The sequence below is a fragment of the Lutra lutra genome, chromosome 15 (assembly GCF_902655055.1).
Source record: "Lutra lutra chromosome 15, mLutLut1.2, whole genome shotgun sequence".
Lineage (NCBI taxonomy): Eukaryota > Metazoa > Chordata > Mammalia > Carnivora > Mustelidae > Lutra > Lutra lutra.
The window spans coordinates 37046725-37063450 of NC_062292.1; the positions used below are offsets into that span (position 1 = coordinate 37046725).

Consider the following 16726-nt stretch of genomic DNA (forward strand, 5'->3'; position numbering starts at 1 on the left):
GATTCTTAATTCATATCTAGCACTGGGTTAAGTAAAGTAGTGAGTGCTACGGATAATCCTTCTACCTCCTCTTCCATCCCTCTCCCACCCCAGAAAAAATTCCAAGAAGGTGGAAAAAAAGAGATTCTGTATTTGCACAGTTAAAAGATAAATAGATTAAGCAAATAAAAGTGAGATGAGCATATTATGGCAAGTGTATGTTAGGCAAACAGTGAAATAATTATATGTATTCCTGAAGGCTCCAGCTGGGTGAAGAAAGAAAGGAGCATTCTCTTTCATGTTCAGTTATCTACCAGTTCATCAAAGGAAATACCGATGTTCTTTCCCCTATATTAAATACCCAGTTTTGCATGCAGTTAAACCTCCTTGAACTTGTATTTATGAAGCTATGCTCAGAAATTACTAAAACAGTTTTCATGTCCTCTAAATAGGATAAAATTAGAAGATTTGACTTTAAAGCCAACTATGATTTTTATACTTATACACAGAAATATATTAAATATTCTTCTACCCTAACTGTTCAGACTGTATTTCTTAGAAATCTCTCCCTCTGATTTATAGAATATATAATCCGAATGTATGTCCTTGAATAACCTAAAGCAGTAATACACACAGCAGTAATTACACTGTCTGTAATACACAGTAATATACACGACCATCAGCATCAGCATCACTTGCAAATGTGTTAGAAATGCAGATTCTTGGGCCCCCTCAGACTTGAACCACTCACCTAATATACAGTGATTCAAGTAAACAGAAGCATAGAGGTGTGATGTATGTATACATAAAATGTATATACTACATATTTTATATATATATGTACAAATAGCATACATATATAAAACATATGCACATAGTTCTAGTTCAACCACCTTTTCAGGAATGCTTTCTTCAGTAATTCTAACTGTTATCAGTTCAAGGATCTGCTTGTATAATTTTACTGATAGGAAAATAACTATTGTGCAAGACAAGTTACTTCAATTTATAAGTTCCAATACTTTATAAAATTTCTTAAATTGAAACTAAACTTATACCTTAGGATATTCACTTGATAGTCTTATAATGTCTATGTATTTACTAAATGAGACATTTAACAAATGTTGAAGTAGAAAATCAGGAACAGAAAAAGGAAGTGGAAGCAACTATGTTAACCATAAAAATTACTATATTTTGCATGTTTCTATAACAAGAGACAAAAAGATTACCTATGGTTTCATCTCAAAAAGGAAGAAGCCCCCAATTACCCAAAAGAAATTCTTTTTCCTTGTACTAATGTATAAAGAAATTTCTCACATGGAACATGCAATCATGAATATGTCGCTAAGTACAGTTCTAGTTAGTATAAAAACTGCTTCATATGATGGCTTCTTAGAAATGCTAAGATGAAATACTCTGATAGAACAACTTACTAAAGGCCATTCAAAAAGTACTAAGAAAATAATCTTCCAGCATACATGTCTTATATAATAAAATTGCAAAGACTAAAGGTTCCTTATAGCACAATTGTTCTTCCTTTCCCAGATAAATTATTGCAAGGTTCTTTCAAATAAGTTTAAGACCCTACGTCACCATAATTACCCACCTCTTGAGAATGTACTTCTCAATATCAATCTTGAATGTGGTATTCAGAAATGAATGCAATATTCCAGATGAAATTAAAATCAGTGAGATAATTACCTCCCTGATTTTGAACAACAGATTTTTATTAATATAGTTTAAAACTATAGTGGTTTTTGTCAGCAATTTTCTCGGTTCAGATTGTGCCTAAAAAGCTTCTGCTTTTAAGCCCATCTATAAATACAGGAGTTCAACTTCTGTACCATTTTATAGTTCTGCAAACCTCAATGACTAAAAGTCAGATAATTCCCATGTTTATGACTTTGTATTTACTCTTAATTAATTTTAACTTAATTTATTTTAACCTTTTCTATAGCACAAAGATTTTTTTTTTACATTTTTATTTCCTGCCATATCAACTACCCCTGCCAGCTTTATGTCATCCACAAATTTTTCATAAGCACAAAGTATATATTTTTATCTAAGTTGTCAATAAAGAACATTGACTAGGACAGGCAAAAGGCTGCCTTCTGCTTGGAAGGCAGCTATGCTTACCCCTATACCACCAAATGCTGCGGAGCAAACAGCCTCTACTTCGGACTAGAGTAATTCCTTATCAGTCTTAACTGTCATAAATGTACCTAACTGTACTACCATCTAGCACACAAGTTTCCACTGTGGCCATAAGCATTAGACAGAGGTTTCATCAAACACAATACGGAATTCCGCATATACTAGGTTCATTTTATTCCCTGAGAAATGAATTTTTTCCAAAACAAAAATGCCTTATTCAAGCACTCACAGACCTACCCAACAATCAACTGTGAATAAAAATAGTTTATGACCACAGGCACATCTGCCACCAAAACAGAAATTAAACATATTTAGTTGTCTGCAGGAACAGCAATAAGACCAGTGTTCCTCCTAATTTATCTGACTTCCTTTTCCTAAGTGGTTCAACAGCAGCAGGCTCCTCTAGCATTATGTGATAATCAATAATTACTATGACTGGGGTGCCTGGGTGGCTTAGTCGGTTGATCTTGATCTTGACTCTTGATTTCGGCTCAGGTCATGATCTCAGGTTTATGAAATCGAGCCGCATGTCAGGCTCTGCCCTCAGTGCAGAGTCTGCTTGAGATTGTCCAGCTTCGCCCTCTGCCTCTCCCTCCCCCAAAATAAATAAAATCTTAAAATTAAAAAAAATAATTGCCATGACTGTTCTTAGGAAAAGTAATTTGCATATTACCCAGATGGAACTTTTCTTGATGCTTTAACCTTGCAAATCGTGATTTGAAATGTTCTTCGCAATAGGTACACTTAAAAGGCTTATCTTGAGAATGTAGAATCATATGTTCCTCCAAGTGTGGTCTTCGAGTAAAAGATTTCTTACAAATCTAAAATAAAATGTACACAAAATGTAAGGGAACATGGATTAAAAATTAAAATACCACACTCATGATATAAAATAAACATATAAATTCAAGTATTAAAGAGAAATTGCTTCCAACAGAAAAGTTACCAAATGTATAAGCAAATTCTCATTGTGCAGAAAAAATTGCCTTGGAGGAATTATAGTATGGGGTTATTTTAAATTTGTACTAAAGGAAGCTGAATTTCAACTCCTTACATTTCTAACAGGCTAATTTCTAGGATTACACAGTAATCTCAGTATCTTAATTCTAGTCAATGTTTCTTAAAATCCATTAAATTTATATTTTAAATCACTTATATGTCATGAATAAAATGATTTATTTTATTGTTGCCATATATTTAATTCGCAATAGGAATAAGAAACCACATAAAAATAATTTTAGAATTTATCTCTTAAAGTAGTCAAAAGTAAGAGATACAGCTTTTTAAAGAAATCTGGCAGACATGAGATTTAAAAAGGAGGAGGTCAATGCAGGTTCATCATTGTAACAGATATACTGATGGGAGAATGCTGATAATGGGGGTGGCGGCTATGCATTTGTGGAGGCAAGGGGCATATGGAAAATCATTATACTTTCCTCAAAAAATATGCTATAAAACTCTTAATATTCTAAAAAAATAAAGTCTTAATTTTTTTTTTATTAAAAGGGGGAGAGGAGAGGGGGCTGCTAGGATGACAATGACAGCAACAACAAAACAGTAATAGAGCATGTACTATACACCAGGCTCCATGCTAAATAATTCATGGTTTATTTTACTTAATTCTCACAATAATCCTATGAGGTAGATATAATTATTATCATCATTTTACAGCTGAGGATGAGGAAGCTTAGCAAGGAGAAGAAAGCAACTTATGTAGATCCAAATAGTTAATAATCAACTTTAATCCCTAGAAGCTGAATCAGAGAAATGGTGGTAATTTTGCTGTATATATAAACTGAAGCCTGAAAATAAGGAAGACAAGTGAGAGCTTGTGACTCCCTCAAACAGTATTTACCTATATACCTATATATTTACCTATATTCAAACACTAGTACCTATAAAAAGTACTTTAGGGGGTGTGGTAGATTATCTAAAAATTCTTTGCTACTACTGGAAAAACAGAAACTAATCCCCATCCCCTTAAATCTGACCTGGCTATAGTGACTTGTCTGAACAACAGAATGGGCTGAAAGTGAAGCTAGGCCATAAAAAAATCTGATAGTTTTGGGGTGCTTCGGTGCCTCAACCGGTTAAGCATCTGACTCTTGATTTCGGCTCAGGTTATTGTGTCGTGGGACTGAGCCCCACATCAGGCTCCATGCTTGGTGGGGAGACTGCTTGAGATTCTCTCCCTCCCCCCTCTGCTCTTTCCCCCTCTACTGGCATGTGTTCTCATTCTAAAAATAAATAAATCTTTTTTTTTTTTTAAGTCTGATAGTTTTTACTTATGCTTCTTGGAGCTTAACTACCATGACAGAAAGATTTTTTTTTTTTTTTTAAAGATTTTATTTATTTATTTGACAGAGAGAGATCACAGCAGGCAGAGAGGCAGGCAGAGAGAGAGGAGGAAGCAGGCTCCCTGCTGAGCAGAGAGCCCGATTCGGGGCTCGATCCCAGGACCCTGAGACCATGACCCGAGCCGAAGGCAGCGGCTTAACCCACTGAGCCACCCAGGCGCCCCTACAGAAAGAAGATTAAGTAGCCTCTTGAGTAGACTACTTGTAGAGAAGAATCAAGGTCCCTAGCCAACTGTCCTTGCCGAGCTCCTTGTTGTCAGCCAACGCCAAGTTCCAGCCATGTGAATGAGCCACTTGGAGGTGGCTCCACACCAAACCAAACCACCTGTATCAGCTGAAAACAACGGAGTGATTTCAGCTGACACCATGTGGAACAGAATTACCCAGCAAAGCTGTGCTCCAAATTTAGATTACTGACCCATAAAATGGTGGGATATAATAAAATGGTTGTTAAAGACCACTAAGTTTTGAGATAGATAACCAGAAGCAGGGGGGGGGGGGGGGCGCGGGTGTGCTAACATAAATTTTAACTCCTACTTATACGGTAATGTCAGTTTATATATATATAACTATAAGCACATAGTAGGGTACTTATATTAAAAATAAAAATTGAGATTTCCATCAGGTCCACCATCTGAAAACTAACCTCTATGGGGCTTAATTTACAAAAATTAGGATAACCTTGTATAAAAGAAAGATTCTAAAAAAGTGAGATAAGCTAGGTTTTGTATTACTCTAAAATCTAATTACCTTCCCCAAAGGTAACATTACATTTATTTTGGTTTTCTACTACAAATCAAAAGCTCTTACATCACATTTCCAACTTTCACTCTTGGTCTTCTTAATGGAAATAAATTCTTGAGCATTTTCAGGATGAAATCTACAAGAAAAAAAAAAGAATATTAGGAAAAGAATGTATTAGTTAAGTCCATATTCCATACGATCTGTCAACCTTATAAGAATCAGGTGCTGATTTCTTTCATAAAGAGACAGGCACATGTAAATACCTTAAGAATACAGGTATTGTTAACACTTAAAAATGTTTATGTCTAAATTTACGCAGAAATAGTCAAAGAAATTCAGGAATTCAGTCATACATTCAGGAACCTAGCTATTCACAGATAATCACTTGATTTTTTTTTTTTTGGCCCACATTTCAAAAAACTTCCTTTCTTAAAATTAAACATGCAATACTGTACTAAACATGCTTTCTTTCACAAATTTTTATACACTAAAGACAAAGTTGAGCATGAGGAATAAGGGTCCTAGGATTCTAAAACCATGTACTCTGAAAATATACTTATCAAAACCCCAAATAAAAAAGGATAACCAAAATGCTGCCTTAAACTTCTATAATTCTCATTTCAGCATAAAAAATCCTCCATCTCAATAGCATTAAAAAAAAATAACATTTGCTGTTCTTAATAAATTCTTGATGAAATATATTTGCAATCAAAATTGTTTGCAAAATATTAAGCAAAGAAAGAACTGGAGACAAGCACTCCTTAGATGTTTTTAGCTTACTCCATATTTAAATTGGAAGGCACAATAAAGTATATTATGGAAGCAAGATAATACTTGCCTCTTAACATGCTTGGCTAAAGTCTTCTTGCTTGCATGAAGTTTATTACAGTAAGGGCATTTGTGCTCCTTCTTATGAAATTCTGTTTCATTACTGTGCTTCTTTCTGTGAACAGTTAGGTTAGACTTTGTCGAATAGCGCTGGTGACAAATATCACACTCAAAGGGCTTCTCACCTGTGTGAACACGTGTGTGGCTCTCATATTTCCCTATAAAAAGAGATAAAATTAAATTCAGTACATTTAGTACACAGTGACTGAAATTTGACAGTGGAATAAAATCTCATGATTAATAACATATTTAATACACACACCCACCTACACACAAAAGTAGAAAAAAGTTTATCTAAATATATATCTCTGATAAACCTCAAGACTTATTATTTTGATCTCACTGCTTTCCTTGAAAACTTGGGGCATTAAAAAAATCCAATTATTCATGTTTACACATTTTAAAAATCAAGACTTTGGATAAATTTGCTTAAAATTCTGTCGGCAAATTCTCCAAATGTAAATAGAACTTTAAAATATATATACTTTTTAATTTAAAATTAACCTTCACTAAAAGTTCTACTCATCACTTAAGACTTACTATTTTTATACTTCACTTTTACTATGTATATGCATGAATTGAAAGAAATTTTCAGATTTGACAGTCCTTCCAAAAATACCTTAAGAAGGCAAAATAATATACTTATGTATATTATATGTATGTTTTATCTATCTTCCCAAAGAAAGTAATCTGGAAATGGTACCACACATCTAGAATACTCAACAAAACCTATACTTCACTACAGCATATTCATATAAAATCTCTCCAACTGGGGCGCCTGGGTGGCTCAGTGGGTTAGGCCGCTGCCTTCGGCTCAGGTCATGATCTCAGGGTCCTGGGATCGAGTCCCACATCGGGCTCTCTGCTCAGCAAGAAGCCTGCTTCCCTCTCTCTCTCTCTCTCTGCCTTCCTCTCCGTCTACTTGTGATCTCTCTCTGTCAAATAAATAAATAAAATCTTTAAAAAAAAATAAAATAAAATAAAATCTCTCCAACTTATAAGATATTAGGAAACAAGTAAGTCACCTGTACTTGGTGCATGCTTAACATTACACTGCTAAATCCAACATATAAGGGCAGTATCGAAGAAAGCAGGAAAAGGAAAAGATGAAGTGGTATAATGCATAGACACCCAGAGTTATATTAATGTGATATTTGTATTATAATCTGAATACATATCTAAATCCTATACAAATGTTACAGGTTTCTCCAGCAAGGGGGAAAAAAAATAAAGAAATTTTAACATGGACTTTCCAGCGAAAAATGTTACAATAAAAAATTAAGTAAAAATTGACTTAATTTTTATTTATTTTCTTATTTAGACTAAAATTTTTTCACATCATTATTTAGAATGGGAATAAGTAAGGGCACAGACCCTGGGTCCATGCACCTAGATATAAATATTAGCACTTAAAATAACAGGCTGTGGGACCCTGGGAAAATAACCTTTCCGTAGCCTAAAATCTTTATCTCAAGTGAAAATATGAAATGAAAATATGTACTTCATAGGACTGTCATAGGAATAAATGAATCAATACACATTAAAACACTTCTAAAAAAAAAACCAAAAACACTTCTAACAGTGTCTGACACATTATAAACTATCACTTAATGTTTGCTATTATTACTCTGTATTCAAAGCTGTGAATGTGCACATCTAGCAGTTTAAAGTAGAAATTTCAATGAAGGATTCTTCTGAGCGAAAAGCAATAAAAATAAGAAAAAAATATTATCGGTAAGAACAGTAGTTTTCAATTAAAAGCTTAGCTATGCTCTGCAAAATAAATGTATAAGTTTTTCTTCAGGCCAAAGCTAATGTAAAAAGTGTAGCAGCATTTCATACACTTAGAAAAAATTCTATATATAGCATGGAAATTAGGAAAAAAACAAAATATTCCAGACCACTGAAGAAAAAAAGATAATCACAATTATTTTTCTACTTAGTAAAATAAATGAGTTCACCAATCTATTACATATATCTATGTATGATTAAATTTAATAAACACATAGTATATTACCTAAAAATTAATTCCACTACACTTACATAAAGAATAGGCAAGAAAGGGAAACAAAGTATTTTCCTCAAGGGAGGGGGGAAGGCTGACAATTATAGGCAAAGAAAAACAGAAGTATGATGAAAAATCCATTAGGTATTTATGTATAGACCACAGAGATGATGGTTGATGCATTATTTACATACATATAGTCAAAAAACTCAATGTTTGGTCACTTGTTAAATTAGCTGTGTGATCTTAATTAAGCTAACAATTTAACTTCTCTGAATTTAGTAATACTGCATGGGGTTGTGAGAAGTACATGAGTTATTATACATACAATGCTTAAGACACTCCAGCACGTAGTAAGTGCTAAGAAATATTAGTCATTTAGTACTATTATTATGTGGTTACTAGTCACAGTGCAGACATGTAGGTATACTTCAAATATAAACATGGATAAAATTGATTAATGAATATACGTTGTAATAGATCAAAGTGGAATTTCAGCTCTCTGAGAACGCTGTAAGAACTTCACTTTTCGGGGCTCCTGGGTGGCTCAGTGGGTTAAGCCTCTGCCTTCTGCTCAGGTCATGATCTCAGGGTCCTGAGATGGAGTCCCGCATCGGGCTCTCTGCTCAGCAGGGAGCCTGTATTCACATTAATTTTGTGCAGTTTTTTGCTTCAATTTATGTATGAGCACATGTGTAAATATGTATGTTACATAATAAAATATGCATCTCTGACCTTGAACTATCCAAAACACTGATTTATATTACTTTTTGCAGGGTATAACCAGACCATTATTGTTATAATAATCTTTCTCAAGTGAAAATATTTTCTTTGGGAAAATATTTCTTTGGGAGTTGACTTTATTCATTTTCTATTATTATAATATGGTATGTATATGTTAGATTCCTTAACCTTTATTACAAATCAATTAAATACAAAGTATAGAATTTAAACATTATCAATATGTATTAAAATCCCAATTTTAATTTCAAAAAGATTGAGGTCTTTGCATGCAATTAAAAAGTTTTCCTTGATTGTGAAAGTTTTCACATTTCATTTTTATTAAATTTCCAATTATGCAAGTGACACATATTTGTGGTTAAAAAAAGTATAAACAAATCAAGAGTATATATATATATATGTATATATATATATATATATATAGTGTGATTTTAAGTGATTAACTTGAAGTTTTTTTTTTTAGACTAGGCCCACTCTTAACTGGGCATTAACTGTGCACGTTTAGTTAAAAGAAAACCAACCATCTAATGCTTAAATCTCATTTTTATACCCAAGTGAACAAAAATAGCAGCCTAATAAAATCTTAAAGTATAAGAAAAATAAGAAAAATATTTCACCAAATTTTGTAATTTTTATGAAAATGTCTTTGCTGAAAAGATGTTAAGCATTAGTAACATTTTCCCTTTAATTAAATAAATTCTTTCTTGGTTGCAAATACAAATTAAGATACATGTAGCTGAATAGTAAAACCATCAAAATGACAGTTAAATTAAAAGTCAAAAGCAATTTTAATTATTCAACTTCTATTCTCCTACAGACAAACAGACTTAAGATTCAACCAAGAAAAACAATTTTAATCAGGAGACAAAATTTTTTAAAAATTCAATAAATTCAGCAGAGTCCAAACAGATGAATGAAAATAACATAAAACTGAATGACTGATTATGACATTAAGAATCTCTAAGGTGAGGGACGCCTGGGTGGCTCAGTTGGTTAAGCAGCTGCCTTTGGCTCAGGTCATGATTCCAGCGTCCCGGGATCGAGTCCCGCATCGGGCTCCTTGCTCAGCAGGAGCCTGCTTCTCCCTCTGCCTCTGCCTGCCATTCTGTCTGCCTGTGCTTGCTCTCTCTCCCTCTCTCTCTGACAAATAAATAAAATCTTTAAAAAAAAAAAAAATCTCTAAGGTGAAAAAACTCTTTTATTAATTCAGTTTTATGCACATAAGCATTGCAAGGCCAGTTATCTATATGGATTTGATTTTCTTAACAACAGAAGAGACACAACTTCTGTGGAAACACTGAACCCGTAAGAGTCAGGTAGATCTCCTGGGGCCAGTGGGGAAGAATTGTAATCTCTAAAGAAATTTCATGTTTAAAAAAATTGGTAGCAGTGTGGGAGGTACTCAGCATAAATACAGTCAACATCTAAATCTGTTTCTTCTTTTTTTTATGGGGTGCAGGTGGATTCAACAATAAGGCAAAATGTGCATTTTCAAATAAACTTTCAATAAAAAATAGTATTCCTTCAGAGAATATACTATATCCAACCATTCTTGATCACCAAAAGAAAATGCATAATACTAACAAATTTCATCCACAGAATTTTTCTGAGATGAATCCCAATATGAATTGCATCCCAAAATAAAGAAATTTTCACATGAAAACACTTGACCTTGTGCTTAAAAATTTATTATCCGCCTCCCACTGTGGGTTATGCAAAATTACCATTGTCAGATTTCATGAGCAGTTTTTACAAAGAGAAACATTGTCAAATTAGCTTGTTATTTATTTGATATTGCTAAATCTTCTATTATTCCTTGAATTTATTCATATGGCATACTCTAAAGAATACTTAACTAAAATACTTAACCTTAAAGAATTGTGTCACTGCTATAACTCTTCTCTATTAAGAACAAAGTGGAATCTCTGTCAGGTTGGTCTAGAGAGTCACAATTTTAAAAAAGCTATAAAGCATTTTCTACCTCTAGAAGAGATTATAAATTTACTCCAAGGAAAGATTTTAGTTCCCAGCAGGAACAATAAAAAAGATAAATTATCCAAATTTTCTCTCTCACCCCATCTGTCATCTTTTCCCTAATTTTGCCTTTTCACCCACTAGGTTTTTTCACCCACTTTAACCTTAAGGGGAAAGGTCAAAGGACTTTTTTTGCATGAGAATACACAGAGAGGAAGACAGCTGGTAGCCTCAGGAAAAATATAACTAGATCTGGAGTCCCACTCCAAGCAACTATTAAAAACATCAGAAAGGATAAAAGATCCAAAGTAACGGAATCAAATTAGTCGACTACAAATTGTGGAGCTAATGGTTCCAGCAACTCTCACAGCTTATTCATTAATTCTCATAACCTACTCCAAGATACCAAAGTTAGAAGCTCATAAAGAAGCCCAACTGGCTTCTTAAAAGTCCAAAGTTAAATCAGATACCAACCTTTCAATTTTGTTCACTTGAACAGGAGCTTGCTGAATGAAAACTTACTATGTGAAATGACCTGGAGTATCAACAAAGGACAGTAACCAGAAGACACAAAATTTTCAGGCTTAAAATCTAATGAGAAATAAATAACCAAAAATCTAGGTAGGCATTTTTAAATCATATGACAGGAATATGGATGCTATAAGGCTTACTGGAAAATGGTCCTTGAACTGTTTTTTGGTTTTTTGTTTGTTTTTTAAAGAATAAACGGACTTCTGATGGAGATGAGAAAGGAGGACATTTAAGAAACACAGATCTTCTCCTTCCACATTTACATTCTATCCATCACCCAGTCCACTTAGTCTATATTCAGTGCAACTCTCTGATCTACCCTCGTCCCACAGCCCATTCTCAGCGCTACTCATCTAACTAGTCCAAGCCTACAATATCCTTCTGGTCCTTTGCAATTTCATTCTCTGTGCTGAAGCCAGCATGACCTTCTTAAAACTTCAATAGGCTGCCATTTCCTTTGTCCAAGTTTTTTCTATCACTCACTGGATAGAATCTAAACATTCTATACAGCATAAAAAACATGCAAAATTTGACCTCTGCTTAGGTGCCAATCTTCATCTATCATTTTCATTTTACCTCCTTATGCATCTTGAAATCACCCCTCAGCAATTTCCAGAACACAACATACCTTGATGATGTCTTTGCACATGTTGGTCCTTTTGCCATATAAATTCTTCCCTATTCTTTATTTCTAAGCTCTAATGCTACCTGCTCTATGAAATCTTTACTGATTCCTTTAGTCCTTTGTACTTTTCCTGGTAAGATTACCTTCACTGCAATATGATTGTGTTTTTGCATGTACTCATTTAACTTGAACATTCTTGAGAACACAGAAAATATAACTTCCCATCTATTTATTGGTATTAGAGCAACTCAATAACTATATTCAATTAATTAACAATAAGAGCAGCTAATATTCCTTTAACACCTAAATTTCACACAGTATTTTGAGTGATTCACAAGACTATCCCATTTAATTCTCATAACAACCTCCATGAGATGGTACTATTAGCATTACATTAGCATCATCCCACTCTACCTATGAGGAAAACAAAAATACAGACAGTTTAAGTAACCTGCCCAAAACCTGGATTAAAAAATGCAGATGGTCTGAAATCACTATAGCTCATGTTTTTTTAGCCAGTATGATATAATCTCACTTTCAATCTTCCCCTCACTTTCTCTTCAGTCCTGGGTTTTGAAATGCAAGCAGCCCTGTGTGAGACTGAAGCAAAAGAGGGGGTGGATAAAAGAGGGGTATAACGTCCAATGCATTCAGAAAGGTAGGCTGCAGGTAAGTCTACAATGTGACCTATTGATTCTCACAATCTTGGTTAAAGATACTGCAAAACACCTTCCTCTTAGTATATCAGGAACTTAATCTTGCGCAGTGTTTTTCTAAATTGTGTGCAAAGAACTGTAGTGGTTTTTTGGACATTAAAGAAGTACCACAGAAGGGTCTTATGATAAAATTATTTGAGGAAATGCCAGACTAAATGAAATTACCAAGTTTCTTTACTAGAGAATTTGACAGTTATTACAGACTATGAATTGTAGTATACAATTTTTTCCAATCTTACTTGAACAAGAAATCCTCTCTTAAAGTATCTCACAGCCCTAGTGTTCAACAGGACAGTTCAGAAATCTAAGTATTGGGGCTACAATGCCATTTGTGCCCTGACCCATTCATTCATCTCAAGTCAAATTAGGCCAAGTTAAGGCAGAACAGAGGAGGCATGTACTAGGAATATAAAGTCGAAGAAGCAGAACCTATTGAAAAGATAATGTGCTCTCAGGTATCTGAATCCAAAAATATTCTCTTCTCACAGTACTTGTTTCAGCTCTATGAGAGATAAAGTATTTATCCAGTCTGAGTTTAGCAAGTTCCTTGTATTCCTATGCTCTTCCAATTGAATTACTCATAAAAAGTTATTTGATTCATGTTTGAGTCTCAAACACAGTAAAAACAGTGATAAGTAATTATTAAATTGGACTGTCAAAAATTCTAATTTGGAGATTCCAAGGCATAATAAAAAGCAAAAAGTGGTTATCACTTATGCTGTAGTGTGTACTGTCCTATATTTTGAGAGCAAATGATTACCAGTATCTTATTAAATCAATTTCTACCTAAACCAAGTAACATAAGTAATTCAACATTGCAAAATACACGGGGATATATTAAACTGCATAATAATGTTACAAGGTCAAACTGCGGTTAAATGTTCCTTTTAACATTATATGTGGTGAAATATATTTCATAATTTCATAACTTTGATTTATATAGAAACAGCTTAATTGCTACAATTTAAAAGTTCACATTAGAACTCCTCATATAAAACAGCTCTAAAAATTATTTTACTAGCAAATATTAGACCTCTTGAAATTCTATGTTCACTGACATATTTTTAACTTAAGGTTATAGACCACATTGCCTGCATATACTTTTCTAATAAAGGAAAAGTCGATTTATTAGTTATTATAATAACCAATGACTACTAGTCAAGACATTTCCTAGTCTCTACCTACAGAATTATATTCAATTCAGTTTTATTCTTAACTACAAGGCTAAACTGAAACATTCCAATTCTATATAGTACTAGATTGTAGAGAAGTGACTGTGTTTCTAATTCAAATATAGCCAGGTTCAAGGGGAAATAGTACACAAATTATTAAACTGAGTAATATAATCGAATTCAATTTTCTATCACTCAAAAATAGCACTTATCTATGAAATTAAATCAACATATAAATCAAAACATTACATTCATAATTATTAAGTCTGGAGTTTTTTCATACCAAATACCTGAACTAATGATCTGTCACCTTTTAATGGGACATGGGGTAGAGAAAATAAAAGCTAATAAAAAATAAATTCCTGAATCGAAACAATTTTAAAAGAACAGGATATAATATGTATTGACTATCAAATACCTACCCTAGTTAAGCATTCCTTTCAAAAGTTACCCTCAAAGTTTAGTTTTTCATTATCACCTTTAAACTATCAGGAAAAGATATCAGAGACAGAAAACAAGCTTTCTTTTCTTACCTATGCGGTCAAATGTTTTATCACATTTAGGACATTGCAATATCTTTTTGTTACTGTTCTGAATGACTACAGGAGTTAACCCCTCATGAATATTTCCTACAGAATCACCAGCTTCAGGTTCTTCTTCTGCATCATTATGATCTTTTTCACTTTGTTCTTCAATGTCAGAGTATTCATCTGACATTTCCTCCTCTAGTTCATCTTCTTCAGCATTATATTCACTTCCAGGGTCCTCGGAATCATTTCTGTCTGACTTTTCCTTATCAAAATTTTCTTGATTCAAATTGTCTGACCCATCACCACTTTCTTGTTCATCATCACTGGTGTCATCAAACTTAATAGGACACTTGCGATTCCTTTTCGATCTTCTTGTGGAAAAACTTCTCTCCAGCATTTTTAACCCATGTTTTTTCCCTAATAAAAGGGACCTATGAGTTTTAGCTAAATGATTCTCTAAAGACTTTTTATAACAAAAATGTCTACTACAGAATTTACACTGATGATTATTTGATAGTCTTCCAGCTAATTCACTTAGTGTTTCTTCTGGTGATGACTTTTCAGCCAGCTCAGACTGAAAAGTGGCAACATTTTCATTATTTAGCAACTTAACTGCATCTATAATGTCCAGAAATTTTGCTGCCTCTAAAACAAGGGGTATTTCATATTTGTACACAAAAAATTCTGATGTGTAAAGAAATTCAAGCAAATGCTGAAAAACTGAGTGTGTTACGTGATCCAGGGTGACGACATCAGTGCTTGGATTTTTGCTCAAACAGGCATGGAAATAACTACTGCCAACAGCAACAACAACTTTATGGGCACTGAATTCCTTTCCTTCTACTATGATAAGTAAGTCACAGAAAGATGGTTGCTTCTGCCTGTCATCATTTAAATACTTCAGCAAATTCTTGTTATACTGCAAAGAACTCAAAAGTTTTCTCTGATCTGGAGAGGGAGGAAGTTCCTGGTAACAGTGAAGAGCTTCAGGAGTTGGTCTCTCTGTGGAATGAGTATAGGTTACTTCGTCACACTCCACTGCAACATTGCCTTCTGAAGAATCTTTGCGATAGCCTAGATGGATCTTCTCGTCAAGATTTGAAGTAACCTTTCTCCTTTTCTTCATTGCAGTACAACAATTTCAGAACAAGAAACTTCATAAGTGTCTTAAAGGATTTATTAAAAAAAAAAAAAAAAAAAACTAGATTGTCTTGGTTAACAGCTTCTGGAGGGGCGTGCCCGAGGATTTCATGGTCTGCAAAAGAGTAACAACCACGTAAAAAAAACCTCCATGGCAAAGAAATCCTAAATTATTCGCGGCATTCGTCTAACCCTTTCTAAATTAGAACTAAATTAGGATAAAGTCACACGTTCTACTCATTCGTGGCTAAGATTTTAGGGTGGAGAACAAGGAGGGCCGGGTTATAAAAGACAGCCAACAAAAGAATAATTTTAAAGGAAGCCGGGGCACACCTTTCAGGCCTGATTCACGAACGGGGTGGGGAAAAGGAGGGCAAAAAAGGGAAGGACCCCCTCCAAGATCGCTGAGGGTGCAGGTTGAGGCGCGCTACATTCATTTCAGGGGCGCTGGGTTGGTGACAATAAGGCCGTCGCGGCCGCGAAATCCACGTCTCTCCATTAACATGCCTTTTCCCAGGGCGGGCAAGGCACACCTCCTCAGGGACCGAGAGCGTCCCACGGCCAAAACCACCCCGCAGGAGACGGCCCCAGGAGGGGCGCTGAGCAGGAGGAGTAGGGTCAACCACAGGGACGACGAAAGCAAGCAGAAGAGCCTTCCCGGGCCCTGCCCAAGCGAAGACTGCACTCGCCGACGCGAACCCGCTACCCTTCCCACCCCAGTTTCCCTGGGCAAACGCCCCACAGATCCATTACCGGGAACCCAGGGCTCCCCCGCTGGCTCCCAGCCGCTGAGCTCCACTCTCGGCGCGCTCGCTCCAGCGCCTACCCACTTCCGGGTTCAGCCCTCCACCTCACCCTCCCTCCCTCTGCTCCTTCCCCTCCCAGAGCCTCGCCGCCTCCACAGCCACGGAACACGTCAACCGCGCGCAGGCTCCAAGCCTCCCGGAGAGACCGGCGCGCGGCCCTACGCGGACCACTGCGCATGTGTGCGCATCCGTCTTTGCGCATGCTCTGTAAGTTCTCCTTGCTCCCTAGGGGATCCTAGCTACGCCCCAAATCCGTTACTCCGGGTTTTCGCGGTGGTTTGGTGGCCTACTGTGATTGAACTAGAGGAACCTTTGCAGGAAACCTCGCCGGGGAATGGCGGGGGATAGGGTGGGGAGACCTATGAGT

At 35.2% G+C, this 16726-nt stretch overlaps 1 protein-coding gene across 4 annotated transcripts in view; it reads right to left on the reverse strand.

The window, feature by feature from the left end:
• ZBTB41 (zinc finger and BTB domain containing 41) overlaps positions 1-16433 on the reverse strand; it is a 52081-nt gene extending 35648 nt beyond the window's left edge. For all 4 annotated transcript variants that reach the window (XM_047703968.1, XM_047703967.1, XM_047703971.1 and 1 more), the window contains exons 1-5: positions 16307-16433; positions 14417-15668; positions 6070-6277; positions 5298-5367; positions 2804-2951 (exon numbers count right to left, since the gene is read on the reverse strand). In XM_047703968.1, the coding sequence (XP_047559924.1) occupies positions 2804-2951; positions 5298-5367; positions 6070-6277; positions 14417-15539 (1549 nt within the window). In that variant the 5' untranslated portion in view covers positions 15540-15668; positions 16307-16433. The remainder of the gene's footprint in view (positions 1-2803; positions 2952-5297; positions 5368-6069; positions 6278-14416; positions 15669-16306) is intronic.
• Positions 16434-16726: the final 293 nt, after the last annotated feature.